Genomic DNA, 20,164 nt, shown 5'->3' on the forward strand with positions numbered 1-20,164 from the left:
TGTTCCCTAAAGCTGATCTCGGTAAAAATTCTTTACACAAAGGTTTTCTTGTTTATGTAATGGGGTATGCAGGTTTTTTTTTTCTTTTTTAAACTGTTCTATGTCCAGATTCTTCAGGAAAAGGAAAGTACATTCCAACATGTAGCTAGCACTAGGCCACAAATCTGCACAGTCACGCCATTGGTTTTGAGGAATTTTGTACAGATCATAGCCACTAATAAACTCTAATTTCCATGTATCCTTCACTTCTTTATAACTAAGATTATCCAAGTAATCCGGTAGTAGAGCTTTTTAGCTGTAGTTTTCTTCAGACAACAGCAATGGATGTCAGACATCTTTGCTTGGCTTCAGTATGTGAACAGTATGTAAACAAAGTTTGCTTGTCCCCCAGGTATAGGGTAGGGTAGTGACCATTGCTAACGTAAATGTGATGTCAGTGTAAGGCAGGGGTGGGCAATTATTTTTTCCATGGGGCCACATGAGAAACAGAAAATTTTGTGGACAGCCAGACCAAAAGGCTGAACTAAATTCTGCATAATATTAATTGTATTTCTTTATATAAAGCAATTAATAACATTGTTTTTACAAGCTGCTAAGACTGGTAAGAGTATGGAAAAAACGAGATTGCCTTACAAAAAATGTCATTTATTCAATCAAATTTCCCAAAACAATGGTTAACAAAATGTGAACATTTGTACCATTTTTTTTCAGTCACATTCACCCCAAAACACAATAAAGACATCACAATATTGTCTTTCTACTCCAAATATCAAGCAAGATACATCATATTATAATAATGATGCCCACATTTGTAGTCTAATCACCTCATTTGGTGTTTTTCAGTTCTGCTCTCCGCAAACTAAACACACGGCTTTATCTCTGACTTCAGTAAATAAATACTTAGCAGTCCATGTTTTGTCGAAAGCCCTGCATTCGGCATCTACCTTTTCTTCTTTTTGCGGACATTTTGGGGGCGAAAGTCTTCTTGTGACCTGCTCGCAACAACATCACACTATGTGATTGGCTGTACCGTTTGAAGGATGACGTACAAGTTTGTGGTTGGTCTGGACAAATTACGGAAGTAGTTATCGTGGGATTAGGTTTCGTGGGGTTTCATGTCATGTTCATGTCGCGCGCATTGCGTTTTTGTTGAACACAACTTCAAAATAAAAGCAATGCACATTCAGTCCATGCATGAGGTAAAATTAGAAAATACGTTTATTTTGTAATTTCTAATTAACCTTACGCGGGCCGGTCAGAATGAACCAAAGGGCCAGATGCGGCCCGCGGGCCGTAAAATGCCCAGGTCTGGTGTAAGGGGTCTATAGACCGAAAAAGAGCTTCTACCCAAGAGTCATAACTGCACTAAGCACTGCTTGTTTTAAAGGGACTGTGCAATTAAAAAAAAAAAAAACAGCAGTGTGTGAATGTTTTGTGTGTATGTCTTTTTAGAATTTTTGAGTTGTTAATATATATTATAGGGACATATTTTATTTCTTTATTTTTAAAAAGCAGATGTTGCACTGGTAGGATGGCATCCGATTTCTATGCAATGACACATTTTTATATTCAAAAGCGGAGCTCTCCGTCTCATGATTTCTCCTTCCACACACACTTGCCACATTAGTTCACTATCCGTCAAGTCAAATTTATTTTTGAACATCAACATGCTTCTAGGATATGTCGCATAATCACGGTCACCTACTTTTTACGTTTGAGTTGAGAGAGATTTCTTTCACAGCTACCCTAACTTGCAAAAGAACAGGTAGCTGTTCCACTGGCAGTAGTTATTAAAAAAAAAAAGACAGAATAATAGTGTTTCCTTCAGGATTTTGTGAAACTAGGGTCAATGGACCTCGCTCTGGGGGCATGCTCCCCTGTAAGATCTCATCTCATTATCTCTAGCCGCTTTATCCTGTTCTACAGGGTCGCAGGCAAGCTGGAGCCTATCCCAGCTGACTACGGGCAAAAGGCGGGGTTCACCCTGGACAAGTCGCCAGGTCATCACAGGGCTGACACACAAACACTGACAACCATTCACACTCACATTCACACCTACGCTCAATTTAGAGTCACCAGTTAACCTAACCTGCATGTCTTTGGACTGTGGGGGAAACCGGAGCACCTAGAGGAAACCCACGCGGACACGGGGAGAACATGCAAACTCCGCATAGAAAGGCCCTCACTGGCCACAGGGCTCGAACCCGGACCTTCTTGCTGTGAGGCAACAGCGCTAACCACTGCACCACCGTGCCGCCCCCCCTGTAAGATAATTTTGTTTATTTTAAAGTTAAATGTATCAAACTGGTGTACTTTGAGAACAAAATTAAGAGTTTAGATCTATGAAGAACTTGCTCAAAACAATTTTGTGCTTTAGTAATTTAATCATAAACACACTGGTTGTATTGATATGAATGGTGATGCCACAGCAAAAAGGTCACACCCGCAAAGCATGGTTAAGGAGTTTAACAGTTCATAAACAGTTAAAAAAATGACTTGAGCATACATTGCAGCCCTCAAAGAAATGAAGCAGAAGTGGTTACCTGTGTTCAACTGGTTTATTTTTTTTAGAAAATTTAAAATATTGAATAGAGAACATGCAGAATAATTTAATTTTAGCCAAAAATAAACCTATTTTGAACTCTGGTTAGAGCATGCACTTGTGTTTTGAATGACGGATAAATGCTACCGGATGTATTAGCAGCTTTTCTGACTCAAATAAGCTAAAACTCCACAAATTTAACTGTGCACTGTTTTAAAGCAAGGAGATGAGATTCGGACACGCTGATGTTAACATTCTCTAACTAAGCTCAAATTTGATGAATGCTAATTATCAATGCTAACTTCTGCATTGATGTTATCTGTTTGCTGTTTTTAATTGATAACCATAGTATTGTGTTTGGACTAGTGGATGACTGGAGTGGACACTGTAAAGTTAATGTTATCAGTCTCAAATCAAACGGTGTTGTGTTCTGAAAATGCTTCCGTCACCACAGTCTAGGTAACTCATGGAAAACACTGTAATGAGTGTTGCCTCACGTTTTTAATAAATTATACAATTGCCTGTCTGATTTTACCTATCTGTTGAATAATTGACAATCTGCTGTAGTGCAATCTGGGTCAAATTTTGCAAATGACCTTCAAGCCCATCATAATGTGTGTGACATTCTTCATAATCAAGTCAAGTTTATTTGTATAGCGCTTTTGTCGTAAAGCAGCTTTACAGAATTTGAACGACTTAAAATATGAGCTAATTTTATCCCGAATCTATCCCCAGTGAGCACGCCTGTGGCGACGGTGGCAAGGAAAAACTCCCTCAGACGACATGAGGAAGAAACCTCGAGAGGAATCAGATTCAAAAGGGAATCCATCCCCATCCGGGCAACAACAGACAACATGACTATAACATTAACAGTCCTAACATAAAGTCAGCTTCATTGATGCTATAAACCCCCCACCGACGGAAACCCGAGCGCAAAACCATTCATGACAACCGTAGTCCCAAAGTCAGCAAGTCAACTGTAGTCCCCAGCCACAAAAGCACCACTACAAGAGTCCAGAGCGTCCTCCAGGCGCGACCCCCAACTGTCCACATGGGGCTGTCCTCCACAGGAGCGATGCAATGAGACTCCAACCAGACACAGGGCACGAGGATGGATCAGGCAGGTCTGAGGAGCAGAAGAGGTCAGCATCTCAATCCCAGGACCGACATGTAACTCAGAGGGACAGATGGGGGGGGAAGGAACACAGGTTGTTAGATATGTCCAATGTCACCTGAATAAGTAGGAACAGTATACATATTGCACTGAGTAGAAGCAGGGACTCCGGCAACTAACTCTGACAGCATAACTAAAAGGGGAGAGCCAGAAGGTAACACAGGCATGAGGGAGCCCCGGGACATAAAGCAGCAGCCACTACACCATTAACAAACTTGAGTGAGCAAGCGAGTGGGGACTGACAGCATCCATACATCCCAGTTTACCAAAGCACTCTGTCTGAGGACCCTCCAGATCTACTCCTTTACCTCAAACACCATTAACACAAGGCTTGACTAAACAGATGTGTTTTCAGCCGAGACTTAAACACTGAGACTCTGTCTGATTCCCGAACACTACTTGGAAGGCTGTTCCATAACTGTGGGGCTTTGTAAGAAAAGGCTCTGCCCCCTGATGTAGCCTTCACTATGCGAGGTACCAGCAGATAGCCTACACCTTTTGATCTAGGTAGGCGTGGTGGGTCATAGATGAGCAGAAGTTCACTCAGGTACTGTGGTGCGAGACCATTCAGTGCTTTAAAGGTCAATAGTAGTATTTTATAATCAATACGAAATTTGATTCGGAGCCAATGCAGGGGTGATGTGGTCAAATTTTCTAGTTCTAGTCAGGACTCTTGCTGCTGCATTTCGAACTAACTGGAGCTTGGTTATGCACTTATTGGAACATCCAGACAGTAAGGCATTACAATAATCCAACCTGGAGGTAACGAAAGCATGAACTAGTTTTTCCATGTCATGTAGTGACATTAAATTTCTTATCTTAACAATATTTCTGAGATGAAAGAAAGCTATCCGGGTAATGTTATCAATGTGAGTTTCGAATGAAAGACTGGGGTCAATAATCACTCCGAGGTCTTTTACTGCTGCATGCGAAGAAACAGAAAGGCCATCCAGAGTTACTGTGTAATCAGAAAACTTACTTCTAGCTGCATGTGGTCCTAATACAAATACTTCAGTCTTGTCAAAGTTAAGCAGAAGGAAGTTAATAAGCATCCAGTGTCTAATGTCCTTTACACATTTCTCAATTCTATTTAGCTGGTGTCTCTCATCAGGTTTTGCAGAAACACAACTGCGTGTCATCAGCATAACAGTGGAAACTAATACAATGTTTACGAATAATATCACCCAGAGGGTGTGTGTGTGTGTGTGTGTGTGTGTGTGTGTATGAATATATAAGAAAAAAACAGTGGACCCAAGATAGAACCTTGTGGAACACCAAACTTCGTACGTCTAGAAATATCACCATATCACCAACATACTGATGGCGATTAGTTAAATAAGACCTGAGCCAGGAGAGGGCCGTTCCCTTAACTCCCACAACGTTTTCTAGTCTATCCAGAAGAATGGAATGATCACTGGTATCAAATGCTGCACTAAGGTCAAGCAAGACAAGCAGCGAGACACAGCCCTGATCAGACGCCAACAGTAGATCGTTTACTACTTTAACCAGTGCTGTCTCTGTGCTATGATGAGGTCTAAATCCTGACTGATACATTTCATGGATGTTATTCCTATGTAAATATGAGCATAACTGCTGTGCCACAGCTTTTTCAAGGATCTTGGAGATAAAGGGGAGGTTTGATATTGGCCGATAATTGGACAGCTGACGGATCAAGGTCAGGTTTTTTTAATCAGGGGTTTGATCACTGCTAGTTTAAAGGATTTGAGTACATAGCCGATCCTAAGAGAAGAATTTATTATTTTTAGAAGCGGTTCAATTACTTCAGGTGTTATCTATTTTGAATAGACGTGTAGGTAAGGGATCTAGTACGCAAGTTGAGGCTTTTGATGCCGAGATTAATGAAAGTAATTCAGTTTCTTTTAGGGGAGTAAAACATTCTAATTGATGATCTGATACAGTTATATTGTTAACTATAGGGTCACTTACATTGTCTGACCTTAAATTAGTAGTTTGAATTTTTTGTTGGATATTCTAAATTTTATCATAAAAAAAAATAATGAAGTCGTTACTCCTGCATACTACAGGTGTGCATGTGTCTATAGTGGACTTATTCCTGGTTAATTTTGCTACAGTATTAAATAGGAATCTAGGATTATTTTTGTTATCTTCTATTAGGGAGGAGAGATATGTTGATCTAGCAGCACTAAGAGCTTTTCTATACTTCCGGAAGCTCTCCTTCCACACTAATTTGAACACTACCAATTTTGTTTGATGCATTTACATTTCACTTTTCGAGTGGTCTGTTTTAATGTGCGAGTGTCATTATACCAGGGTGCCAATTTTTTGTCTCTGACCATTTTCCTTTTAAGAGGAGCTACATTATCTAAGGTATGGCGGAATGTTAACGCTGAGCATTCAGTTGCCTGATCAAGTTCTGCAGGGGCTGACAGTGACCCAATCAAAGTTGATAATCTCTTGTTACTTCTAGCTGCATGTGGTCCTAATACAAATACTTCAAGTATTTGAAGTAACAGAGTTGAAGATCTCTGGGAGATAATTTATAAAGCTCTGTGCAGTAGTTGACATGAATGTACATTTAATATAGTAGTGTAGTGAGGTGCGTATATTATTACTCGGACATATTTTAAATGAGATGAGATAATGATCTGAGAGAACTTCAGACTGTGGGATTATGACTGTATTTTCTACGTTTAACCCGAATGTTAGTATTAAATCGAGGGTGTGACCACAATTATGGGTCATTCCTATGACATTCTGATTAATCCCTACTGAATCTAAAATGGACACAAACGCTGTTTTTAAAAGGTCTTCTGGGTTATCGAAGTGAATATTAAAATCTCCGACAACTAAAGCTTTGTCTCAGGAAATAACCAGATCTGAGATAAAATCTGCAAATTCAGAAAGAAACTCAGAACATGGCCCTGGGGGCCTGTAAATAATAAGTAATGGAATTAACTGGGTAGACTTATTTTTCGAGGCTACATACATTATATGAGTATGAAGAACTTCAAATGTATTAAATTTATAACCAGGTTTTTGTGTTGCACCTGGATAATCGTTATAAATAACCGCAACGCCTCCTCCTCTGCCAGTTAGACGAGGCTGGTGTATATAGGCGAGCGTTTAATCCAATGTATTACACATGGTGAAAATTTCCCTCATGTTATGTATGGCTGTTTTTATGTATGTCTGTATGAAGGTATGTGTCCTCCGTCTTGCCTTTACCCCTGACTATGGTGGTGGGTTATTGTACTGTTACTGTGATGTTATATGCGTGTGTTGTCCTCAAGCGAGTCTTGTTCAGGGATGCAAACCAAATTTCAGTGTAAACTGACAATAAAGTATTATCGTATCGTATCGTATAACTGTATCCAGGAGGACTCGCTTCATTTAATGCTATATATTCATTTGGCTTAATCCATGTTTCAGTTAAAGTACATTAAACTCCTGATCAGTAATGAGTTCATTAACCATTAGCACTTTAGATCTAAAGAGATCTAATATTTAATAGCCCCACCTTTAGATCAAAGGTGCTGGCAGCAGCTGGACAGTCAGTATGATCTAATTTTATATTGATTAGATTACTGGAACAAACTCTCTGAATATTTTGACCTTTTTGTTTAGCTCGGGGAACAGACACAGTCTCGATGTAATGGACCCTGAGTGACGACTCTGTGCAGCTAGCAGACAGTCAGTTTAGCCTGTTCGTCTGCTCCCTGGCCTTGGCTCTGGATTGTCAGAAATTAACTAGGCCTGTTCTGAGACTATGACCTATGCTGCAGGAAATGAGAGCAGCACCTTCCCGAGTGGGATGGATACCGTCCCACCCTAACAGGCCAGCAGTGCCCTCAAAATTAGCCCAATTATCTATAAAGCCTACACTGTTTTCAGAGCACCACTTGGACAACCAGCAGTTCAGCGACCATAACCTGCTGTAAGCTACATCGTCACACCGCATTGGGATGGGGCCAGAGCATACTACAGCATCGGACGTCACCTTCGCTAATTTAAACACTTCTACAAAGTTACTCTTAGTAACCTCAGACTGATGAAGGCATATATCATTAGCTCCTGCATGGATAACTATCTTTGAGAACCTGTGCTTGCCTAGGACCCAAAGATTACCAGCTATGTCTGGCACCCTGGCTCCTGGTATACACCTGACTAAAGCTGCTGGTGCCCCTAAAGGCCTTGCTGATTTCACGTGCCGTATGATAGAGTCCCCTATAACCAGAGCTCTTTCAGGTTTCTCAGTGGGTGCATCACTAAGGAGAGCAAACCTGTTCAACACATGACGCGGAGAGGAGTGGTGTTCCCCTGGGCAAGCCTCAGCGGTAGCTTTGGCTCTATGCTTATGCCGCTGAGTCGTCACCCATTCGCCCCGCTGTAAGGGCTCTAATGCCGGATTTGGGGGACTACTAACTCCACCTAGGGCATCCGGACTTTCCCTTACAGAAACTACACTGTTCTCATTCTCACTGGCCTTCTCTAAAGTCTGGACACGTCCTTCTAGCACTATAATCTTCTCTGTCAGAGAGCTAACTAATCTGCACTTTTCACAAATAAAGCTGCTGCTAATGACAGAGGAAGAATGACTAAACATCCTGCACACTGAACAGGCTGAAGGTGTGCCATGATGAAAAGATTCACGTACCTTAATCAAAGATCTGTTGATATTAAAGCAGATCCGATGTGGATGGCCTTGGCTTATGGTCTTTACGCAGGAGGAAAAAAAAAAGAAAAAGAAAGCTTCCGATCTCGGGGGCGGCACGGTGGTGTAGTGGTTAGCGCTGTCGCCTCACAGCAAGAAGGTCCTGGGTTCGAGCCCCGGGGCCGGCGAGGGCCTTTCTGTGTGGAGTTTGCATGTTCTCCGCGTGGGTTTCCTCCGGGTGCTCTGGTTTCCCCCACAGTCCAAAGACATGCAGGTTAGGTTAACTGGTGACTGTAAATTGACCGTAGGTGTGAATGTGAGTGTGAATGGTTGTCTGTATCTATGTGTCAGCCCTGTGATGACCTGGCGACTTGTCCAGGGTGTACCCCGCCTTTCGCCCGTAGTCAGCTGGGATAGGCTCCAGCTTGCCTGCGACCCTGTAGAACAGGATAAAGCGGCTAGAGATAATGAATGAGATGAGCTTCCGATCTCAGCGTTCTTCCGAAAAAAGAGAGAGAAAAAAAGCGGACAAAGGAAAGCGAAAGTGGAAAGTACAAAAAGGAAAGTGACAGTACAATAAAAATGAAGAGGATAGTGGAAAATTATCTGTAGAAAATTTTTTTAAAAGATTAGTAATTAACGCCAACACTCGCGGAAAAAAAGACTCGTCGCAAACAACTCAGGAACCAGGAAGTGCATAGCACAGAATGCACATGCGCAATTGCCAATCGACCCACTCATAATCGATAGCCAACTTTAATTTAGTGTGCCTTGACATTCTGGTTTGACCTTTTGATGTGCTTCAGCCCCAACAAGCTTGGAAATCTCTGGTACATATGACAGTCAGCTATGGTTGGGCAAGTTACAGCAGTTTTAAATGAACATGCAGCCTAGCCCATCTCTTAAGTCCTTCCCGCACCATGCAGTCAGGTACACTGGGCGGCACTGACCTTCGTTTCCATAGCCCTCGGCCTCTCACCTATACAGCTAGGGTTACGGGGGGGGCTAGTCCTCTGGTAACCGCGAGAGGTAACAGCCTAGTCTATAGCTATGTTTTAATGTTCATTTTAAGCTCTTCATTCTGGTCCTTGAAAATGGCATTGCAGGCCAATTCAGGGTGCTGATTGCCAAACATGTATGTAGTATGTAGTTTTTTTTTTTTTTTTTTTTTTTTAAACATTTGGAAGCCTATGCCTCTAATGCCTGGTTTGTTTTTTTGGCCCCTCCTTTAATTTTTGACTTTTCCATGGATTTTGTTTCACTGCTGCACACTGCTTTTGCATTAGTGTAGAATGTTAATGTGCATTAGCTAACTTGGTTATGATTGACCAGTGAGAACAACACGTATGCTGTCATGTGAACGCAAAATGACAGGCCCACAGAGAGGGCTGGTAAAAACACAGCAAAACAAAATCTCTGTTCATTATGCCCCGACGAATAAGTGTGACCCAAAATAGCTGGTTCTGTTCAGACAGTCATCCTAGCTTACTTCTCAAGGGAATTTTTACAGCTAGGGGAAATATCCTGAGCAAAATCCATTCCAGTATGTTGCCTTCCCTCTTTTTCATGTTCCTGACCGTAGTTGGGAAGCGGGAGTGCATCCGGTTTGCTAGACTTGCTCACTTACCTGCTTGCATGGCTTTCAGAATGCTCCTGGATTCTAACGGGTATATGATTCAGGGGGGACACACAGCATTGGTCTGAACAAAGTAACGTCTTCATATGAAAATAGCGCTCATCACCATTACAGTCGTGGCTAACTCCACATAACTTCTGCATAGTGACAAAACCAGCCATATGTTGGGGGGGAATCTGGCAAAACCCCTGCTGCAATAGGCCCTCTTAAAACTACAGGGCACAGTTTACAAGTACCATGCAACTACCTGAGGAAATTATGGCTAAAATATTGACTAGAATTAGACTAAAATTAAAATTGAGTTCCACTGATGAAATCTTGACAAAAAAAAAGACTAAAATGTAACTACAATTTTCAGGACACAAGACTAAAAGTAAATTTAAAATTATTTAAATTAAAGATGAACACTGCTACACTGAACCTTGACGCCCAAATAAATATCACTTGTACAGATCAAAATATAAAACCCATTTAGGGACAGAACTGACTTTTAAAGCTGTGTATTTTTGTAGCTGTCTGTTTAGAGACCAAAACACAAGGGGCATATATTTATCAGAGAGGTCTGATTCACAGCACAGCTTTGCCATGTGAGAAGTAAAGCCTTTAATGAGAAACCTTTCCTTTGCCTAAATTCTGATAAAGCCTTGCCTGCATTTTCCTGTAGTTACTAAATTCATCTTGGAGCTTGTCAGCTGTTTTGTGAATCTTATGATACAGTCAAGAACCTTTAATTCAGCCAACATGAGGCTTAATAATATTGGCATGAGACATTGTTCTTGTTTCCGTATACCTCATTTAAAGCCAGCTATTGATTTCGTAAAGAAACTGTAAATGTGGTATTTTTCTACAGGTATACAGGAGCATGCAGTGTGAAGAATACATTGATGCCAAAAGAAAGATGCATGTGAATTGGATGAGGTGAGCAATACACCAGCTGTTGGGTCATTTTAGTGATTTTGATTTTATAGCTCCTCATTTGTTGGAAGAACTTTATCTTCGTGTCACTGATATCTCCGCCATGCTTTCTCCAAGTCTGTAACTCTGCTCTGATTTTTACCTTTTCTGGAATGTTGCCTCACTCTTTTAGATATGTGAATTTTGCCCGTAATGAAGAAGAACAGAATCTTGTGGCATTTGAGTATCAAGGGGGAATTCTGTATCGTTGCTGTCGATCCATTAACCCAGGACAGGAGCTCTTGGTGTGGTATGAAGAGGAATACACCAAAGAACTCCGTCCTGCACCTACAGGAACAACCAGACAGCAAGGTGTTACTTTTGTCTAAGAGGTTATAGCAGTTATTTTCTGCATCATTTCATGACATGTTTCTGAGCCTGCCAGTGTTTCTGGGATGAAAGCTGTTGTACAATGCAGTCTGCAATAACTAGAGCATTCCCCAGAGAACTCATTTTGGCCTGTTCCACCAACCAGGTAGGTCTTTATCATATGACAGTGACCAACCAGAGAGGGTGAAGTCTATCAGCTTCCTTTGACACTACGTTCACACTGCAGGCTGAAGTGACTCAAATCCGATCTTTTCGCCCATATGTGACCTGTATCCGATCTTTTATTGACAGTATGAACGACACAGATCCGATTTTTTTCAAATCCGACCCAGGCCGTTTGGATATGTGGTCCTAATTCCGATTCCTATCCGATCTTTTCATATGCGACTTCAGTCTGAACCGCCAGGTCGCATTCATCCGACTTACACGTCATCAACAAGCCACAAACGTCACTATTCTGCACTGAAGTAGGCAGCGGGTCTCTCAAAAAAAGTTACAACAACATGGCTTTGATGTTCCTTTGAACGGAGGTTGCAGTCACTACCCCGCAGAACGCCTGAGCCAAAACCCTTGCCCTCTTCCTTCTCAACCTCCTCCTTAACATCAGGCTATTGTGCATGTTCTGGCTCCGTCGCAACAACAACTGCATCATCGCCAGGTACTCCAAGCTGGCTACTGTCATACACAGGAAACTTTAGGTTACTTCCGTAAACACTGGCCATGCTCACTGCGTGTGATGTCCTGGGTGAACTGGGTACACTGCTTGTCGCGACAGATTTGGGCTGGAAAAAGAGAGTGTAGCCATTGGGAGCAATTTTTTCATGTTTTAAATTTACTTTAATTTTAACTTTATTCTATTATATTCTTTATTCTATTCTGCTGGTTTCTTTTTTTTCTCCTCCTATTTGAACTTCTACTTCATTTTATTATTTTATCTCTACTATTGTTTAATTCTTATTATTTTCTTTTAATTCTTTTAATTAATTGTTTTAGAATAAAAATAAAATTATTTTATGTAATTTTATTTCTCTATTGTTTACTGTTTTTGTTTTTACTTCTGTAAAGCACATTGAACTGCCATTGTGTATGAAATGTGCTATATAAATAAACTTGCCTTGCCTTGCCTTGATGTCGTTGTATCCTGCAATGCGCATGCGGAACACTTTTAGGTCACTTTTCGTTCATACTGAGGATCACATACAAGTCGCATATATTTGTTAATGTGAACGACCTCACAAAAAAATCGGATTTCACAAAAAAATCGGAATTGAGCATTAAGCCTTGTAGTGTGAACGTAGTGTGAGACGCGTGAAGTCAGCCCACTGCATATCTTGCTATTGCGAAACTGACTAAAGAGTAAACCACAAGGTATTGTAGTTTTATTCATCATGCCCAATTTAACCAGAAGTAGCGTAAAATGCATGCCCTGTGGCACAGCAGAAAAGTGCGTAAAATGCATGGATCCCGAGTGGCACAGCAGAAAAGTGTTGTCCCTGTCATCCTCCCCATCATCCAGATATTGCCACTTTCAAATCCTGATGATGCCACGATCATCTATGGTTAGGAGCTTGAGAGCAAAATTGTCTAGGCTCTCTGGGAGGGAGAGATGGCATGCTCTCTCTTCTCTGCCCTGTCAGTTACACTGGCTAGTCATGGGTGTGTGAGAGCACATTAATAGGAAGTAAGTGGATTGGGCTTTCTTCCGAGTGTGCTTTGCAGCCCCCTGACATTGTATGAGTAAAACATGGTCAACTGGTGTTAGTTGTCTTGGAGGAAGCACATGATAGCCCTCCCTGGTTGGTAGCTGTTATGTGATACTGGAGAGGAGTCTGATGGGTGGGAATTGTCCATGGCTAAATTAGGGAGAAAATTGGGGAGAAATCAGTGGGCGGGGAATGCCCTGTCACAGTAAACACATAACATAGGATAATGTCAGACCTCCCCATATTACAGAAACACGGGGGGGAGGCATTATAATACCTTCAGTGCAATATAACCAGCTGGCTGGAGAGAAGTTAGTTGAACACACACATGCAGTGTCTGAACCAAGTGAAGTTGTTAATTGGATAATGCAGATATCAGTCAAACCCATCAACCATTATAAAAATCAATTGCAACACATTTGCTTTATTTCAGGAGCATATGTGATGGCTATATTATCAAGCAATAACAATTTTAGTATTTTTATTGAATTCAATAATTCCACAAGAGTCATCCCATGGAGAACTTTTCTTTTTAATTATGTTAATTTTTAGCTCCTTAAACTCTTGCAGCTGAAGAACTTCAACATGTTAAGGAACAAATGGCATCCGATGAATGAATGAACAATTAAACACATGGAGGTTTGGTTGCTTTATTACTACAAACCACACCATGGCATTCTTCAAATACTGTGGTAAGGAAATTCCTACTGCTGCAGACCTACTTGAATGCCATCTGAACCGATGCAGTGTGTCCCTTTTTTTATTTTATTTTATTTTTTTTTAACGCCTACATTTAAATTACAACCCTGATTCCAAAAAAGTTGGGACAAAGTACAAATTGTAAATAAAAACGGACTGCAATAATTTACAAATCTCAAAAACTGATATTGTATTCACAATAGAACATAGACAACATATCAAATGTCGAAAGTGAGAAATTTTGAAATTTCATGCCAAATATTGGCTCATTTGAAATTTCATTACAGCAACACATCTCAAAAAAGTTGGGACAGGGGCAGTAAGAGGCTGGAAAAGTTCTCATCTCATTATCTCTAGCCGCTTTATCCTTCTACAGGGTTGCAGGCAAGCTGGAGTCTATCCCAGCTGACTACGGGCAAAAGGCGGGGTACACCCTGGACAAGTCGCCAGGCCATCACAGGGCCGACACATAGACACAGACAACCATTCACACCTACGGTCAATTTAGAGTCACCAGTTAACCTAACCTGCATGTCTTTGGACTGTGGGGGAAACCGGAGCACCCGGAGGAAACCCACGCGGACACGGGGAGAACATGCAAACTCCGCACAGAAAGGCCCTCGCCGGCCACAGGGCTCGAACCCAGACCTTCTTGCTGTGAGGCGACAGTGCTAACCACTACACCACCGTGCCGCCACTGGAAAAGTTAAAGGTACAAAAAAGGAACAGCTGGAGGACCAAATTGCAACTCATTAGGTCAATTGGCAATAGGTCATTAACATGACTGGGTATAAAAAGAGCATCTTGGAGTGGCAGCGGCTCTCAGAAGTAAAGATGGGAAGAGGATCACCGAGAAATAGTGGAGCAATATCAGAAAGGAGTTCGACAGTGTAAAATTGCAAAGAGTTTGAACATATCATCATCTACAGTGCATAATATCATCAAAAGATTCAGAGAATCTGGAAGAATCTCTGTGCGTAAGGGTCAAGGCCGGAAAACCATACTGGGTGCCCGTGATCTTCAGGCCCTTAGACGGCACTGCATCACATAAAGGCATGCTTCTGTATTGGAAATCACAAAATGGACTCAGGAATATTTCCAGAGAACATTATCTGTGAACACAATTCACCGTGCCATCCGCCGTTGCCAGCTAAAACTCTATAGTTCAAAGAAGAAGCCGTATCTAAACATGATCGAGAAGCGCAGACGTCTTCTCTGGGCCAAGGCTCATTTAAAATGGACTGTGGCAAAGTGGAAAACTTATGTGGTCAGACGAATCAAAATTTGAAGTTCTTTATGGAAATCAGGGACGCCGTGTCATTCGGACTAAAGAGGAGAAGAACGACCCAAGTTGTTATCAGCGTTCAGTTCAGAAGCCTGCATCTCTGATGGTATGGGGTTGCGTTAGGTGCGTGTGACATGGGCAGCTTACACATCTGGAAAGACACCATCAATGCTGAAAGGTATATCCAGGTTCTAGGGCAACATGCTCCCATCCAGACGACGTCTCTTTCAGGGAAGATCTTGCATTTTCCAACATGACAATGCCAAACCACATACTGCATCAATTACAGCATCATGGCTGCGTAGAAGAAGGGTCCAGGTACTGAACTGGCCAGCCTGCAGTCCAGATCTTTCACCCATAGAAAACATTTGGCGCATCATAAAACGGAAGATACGACAAAAAAGACCCAAGACAGTTGAGCAACTAGAATCCTACATTAGACAAGAATGGGTTAACATTCCTATCCCTAAACTTGAGCAACTTGTCTCCTCAGTCCCCAGACATTTACAGACCTCTTGTAAAGAGAAAAAGGGATGTCTCACAGTGGGAAACATGGCCTTGTCCCAACTTTTTTGAGATGTGTTGTTGTCATGAAATTTAAAATCACCTAATTTTTCTCTTTAAATGACGCATTTTCTCAGATTAAACATTTGATATGTCATCTATGTTCTATTCTGAATAAAATATGGAATTTTGAAACTTCCACATCATTGCATTCCGTTTTTATTTACAATTTGTACTTTGTCCCAACTTTTTTTGGAATCGGGGTTGTAAATAACTATTGTTATATGCCTTAATTTATGGATGTTGGCTTGATTTCATCAATTACATTAATATGAATCAACTGGGTTTCACAAAATCCCACAAAACTTAATTTCATGAAATTTGTGTGTAATTGAAATTAATAAGTGTTTTAAACTTGACAACCTAATCCATATATAAAATCCAGATAGAAAATACAGATTTGCTTGTGTAAATGCTACTAGAAGCTATTTGCAAATAAATCTATCCATATCCAGTTTGATAAATAAGGCCCATTTTTGGATCTTTCAGAACCTTGAATGTGAGGGCTGAGTTTCCTTCTCAATCCTGGATGAGATGTAAATAAGGCTAGGCTTTCCATTACCTAGACTTGATGTGATGTCCAACAGGAACCAACAACTCCCCTTTGGTCGCTCATACCCATGGAGCTATGGCCAATGCTGTGCATAGCTGCTGTTCCAGGACCTTATTGAATCTCTCAGTATTCCAAGCTAGAGGCTGCTATATCTTAGTCTGCAACCTTTTTTTTTTTGTCTGTCTTAATTCATGTAGAATCTTGATTAAGTTTCAGTAAAAACACTCCTTACATTGGGTTAGTGTTATGTTTTATAATCTTGTTGCATTTCATGTTCAATTTATTTTTGTCCTTTAGTTTCTCCAGAAGTAAAGAATGCTCTGCTGCAAGTCTTTTCCTGCTCCACATTCCCTCGTTCCAATGCATCTCAAATTTACCTCGACAAACACATCCAGAGATGCCACTATGAAGAGGATGCAAGACTGCGAGAATCAGGAGAGATTAAATATGAGCTTCAGATCCCCTCCAAATGCTCCAGTCGTCAGCCAACATCAGCTGATACTATCCATTCTGATACTTCCCATAATGATATACAGAAGGAAATTCACCACTGCTCAGATTGTGGAAAGAGTTTTAGTCATCAGAATGCACTCAAGACACACCAGCGAATTCACACAGGAGAGAAGCCGTATCACTGCTCACAGTGTGGGAAGAGTTTTACTCAGCAGAGTGATCTCCAACGACACCAGCGCATTCACACAGGAGAGAAACCGTATCACTGCTCACAGTGTGGGAAGAGTTTTACTCGTCAGAGTGATCTCCAACGACACCAGCGCATTCACACAGGAGAGAAACCGTATCACTGCTCACAGTGTGGGAAGAGTTTTACTGAACGGAGTGCTCTCCGACGACACCAGCACAGTCACACAGGAGAGAAGCCGTATCACTGCTCACAGTGTGGGAAGAGTTTTACTCATCGGAGTCATCTCCAAATCCACCAGCGCATTCACACAGGAGAGAAGCCGTATCACTGCTCACAGTGTGGGAAGAGTTTTACTCATCGGAGTAATCTCAAAAAACACCAGCACATTCACACAGGAGAGAAGCCGTATCACTGCTCACAGTGTGGAAAGAGTTTTACTCGTCAGCGTGATCTCCAAACACACCAGCGCATTCACACAGGAGAGAGGCCGTATCACTGCTCACAGTGTGGGAAGAGTTTTACTCGTCAGAGTGCTCTCCAAACACACCAGCGCATTCACACAGGAGAGAAGCCGTATCACTGCTCACAGTGTGGGAAGAGTTTTACTCGTCAGAGTGCTCTCCAAATACACCAGCGCATTCACACAGGAGAGAAGCCGTATCACTGCTCACAGTGTGGGAAGAGTTTTACTAGTCAGAGTAATCTCCAAATACACCAGCGAATTCACACAGGAGAGAAGCCGTATCACTGCTCACAGTGTGGGAAGAGTTTTACTCGTCAGTGTGATCTCCAAACACACCAGCGGATTCACACAGGAGAGAAGCCGTATCACTGCTCACAGTGTGGGAAGAGTTTTACTCATCAGAGTAATCTCCAAATACACCAGCGCATTCACACAGGAGAGAAGCCGTATCACTGCTCACAGTGTGGGAAGAGTTTTACTCGTCAAAGTACTCTCCAAACACACCAGCACATTCACACAGGAGAGAAGCCACATCACTGCTCACAGTGTGGAAAGAGTTTTACTCATCAGAGTGCTCTCCAGATACACCAGCGCATTCACACAGGAGAGAAGCCGTATCACTGCTCACAGTGTGGGAAGAGTTTTACTCATCAGAGTGCTCTCCAGATACACCAGCGCATTCACACAGGAGAGAAACCGTATCACTGCTCACAGTGTGGAAAGAGTTTTACTCATCAGAGTGCTTTCCAAACACACCAGCGCATTCACACAGGAGAGAAGCTGCATCACTGCTCACAGTGTGGAAAGAGTTTTACTCATCAGGGTGATCTCCAACAACACCAGCGCATTCACACAGGAGAGAAGCTGCATCAGTGATCATAGTGTGGAAAGATGTTTACTTATTTAGTTACGTTTAAGACCTACAAGTGCATTAACTCGGAGACATTGCATGATTTAAAGTTCATCTCATCTCATTATCTCTAGCTGCTTTATCCTGTTCTACAGGGTCGCAGGCAAGCTGGAGCCTATCCCAGCTGACTACGGGCGAAAGGCGGGGTACACCCTGGACAAGTCGCCAGGTCATCACAGGGCTGACACATAGACACAGACAACCATTCACACTCACATTCACACCTACGGTCAATTTAGAGTCACCAGTTAACCTAACCTGCATGTCTTTGGACTGTGGGGGAAACCGGAGCACCCGGAGGAAACCCACGCGGACACGGGGAGAACATGCAAACTCCGCACAGAAAGGCCCTCGCCGGCCAAGGGCCTCAAACCCGGACCTTCTTGCTGTGAGGCGACAGCGCTAACCCCTACACCACAGTGCCGCCAGCTTCCAAGATATTTAAGATTTTCTACTTGTGTACATTGTGTAGATCGTAATGTTTTAAGTATAAATTGTAAAACTAGGCCTCTTCATGTGTTTATGGTTAGTTTACATGATATTTCACCTGTTCTTTTTATGTAACACTAGAAAGTCAGCAAAAAGTTTATATAAATAAAATGTATTATGAACCAAATGGCAAAAAACAATTATGTGTAAGTACTGAATAGGTTTAGTCCTTATTCAGTGTGTATGCAGTGGGTTTTTATTTATTTTTATGGCAGCTTGTCTCATGTATTCATGAAACGGAGCATCTCTTGTCAAGCAAAGACTTGATCTCGAGTGCATAGCACTATGTTTTTTGTTTTTTTTTGAAAGCTGATATAAGACAGTTTGTTCAGCAGAGTGATGTCAGTTGACTTATGATTGCATCATCAGTGACTTCTAGGAATAATGATGCAATACCGGCTTCAGATTGCATCATTCATTGTTTTGCCAAAAAAGTAAGTACTATCCAAACCCACTCAGATTTATTCATAGAGCCAATCTTGAAAACGAGCCAATGAACAATTTTGAGTTTCATTTTCGTTCTCAGCGATCCAGAATTAGTAAAGTTTGACTATATTTATTTCAGAAGCTGTAGACCAGTGTTCTATGACAGTTTTAAAATATGTAACCTTATAGTGATGCTTAAAATGAGACTGTTAATGTTTTCTTTTGCTCTTCAGTAGTCATTAATTACCACCATACAAGTAATGATTTAACTGTAACACTATTATCAGTCTAGTATTGCAGCATGAGACTAATTGTTAATGGAATTTTACTGATCAGGAGTTTAATGTACTATGTTTAATGGAAATGTCGATCAAACCAAAGGAGTATGGACTACTTAAATGAAGCTCGTCTCACTGGTTGAGGAGAAGGCCTCAAAGTTGTTTATTATAATAATAATCTAGGAATTGTACAAAAACCTGAACAAAAATTCAGTATATTTGAAGTTCTTTATCCTAACATATGTAGCTAAAAAAATAAATCTCCGCAGTTCATTCAACTAATTATTTACAGACTCATGGTTTGTATTCTGAAGTTCTTTCTGAATTTGTGGAATTTCTCAAACCTGGTTGTATCTTTAGACAACAAATTTAATTGTTAGATATATTATTTGTTTTGATCACCTGGAAGACTCTGAGAACAGCATCCGTGTCCATTCTAGATTCAGTAGGGGTGAATCAGAATGTCATAGGACCTAACCTTATTTTTGTTCAGGTTTTTATATGATTCCTAGTGGTCACACTCGATCTAGCACTTGCATTTGTATTAAATATACTCATACTTCCACAGTCCGATGCTCCCTCAGACCACCTCATCTTTTTTTTTAAATGTCTTAACAATAATATATGCACCTTGCACACCATCACATCAAAAGTACATTCACAGCAACTACTGCATAAAGTTTTATCAGTAGTTTCCCAGAGTTATCAACTATGATTGGATCCCCATTAGACCTCACAGAACTTGATCAGACAACGGAATGCTTTGAGTCAACATTCTGCTTTACTTTAGATAATGTAGATCCGCTTAAAAGAAGAAAATTCAGGAGAAAAAAAAAACTAGCACCTTGGTATACCAATCACACATGCACCTTAAAACATACA

At 41.3% G+C, this 20,164-nt stretch overlaps 1 protein-coding gene across 7 annotated transcripts in view; it reads left to right on the forward strand.

Annotated features, from left to right (window-relative positions):
- LOC132870993 (zinc finger protein 431-like) overlaps positions 1-18,230 on the forward strand; it is a 78,358-nt gene extending 60,128 nt beyond the window's left edge. For 4 of the 7 annotated variants that reach the window (XM_060905089.1, XM_060905091.1, XM_060905092.1 and 1 more), the window contains 3 exons: positions 10,836-10,903; positions 11,073-11,251; positions 16,371-18,230. In XM_060905089.1, coding sequence (XP_060761072.1) covers positions 10,836-10,903; positions 11,073-11,251; positions 16,371-18,055 — 1,932 coding nt within the window. In that variant the 3' untranslated portion in view covers positions 18,056-18,230. Of the gene's footprint in view, positions 1-3,277; positions 3,685-4,154; positions 4,264-10,835; positions 10,904-11,072; positions 11,252-13,596; positions 13,665-16,370 lie in introns of those variants that run through there. The other 3 variants (XM_060905093.1, XM_060905094.1, XM_060905095.1) reach the window with 3 other exon arrangements.
- Positions 18,231-20,164: the final 1,934 nt, after the last annotated feature.

This window comes from Neoarius graeffei, chromosome 22 (genome assembly GCF_027579695.1).
Source record: "Neoarius graeffei isolate fNeoGra1 chromosome 22, fNeoGra1.pri, whole genome shotgun sequence".
NCBI lineage: Eukaryota > Metazoa > Chordata > Actinopteri > Siluriformes > Ariidae > Neoarius > Neoarius graeffei.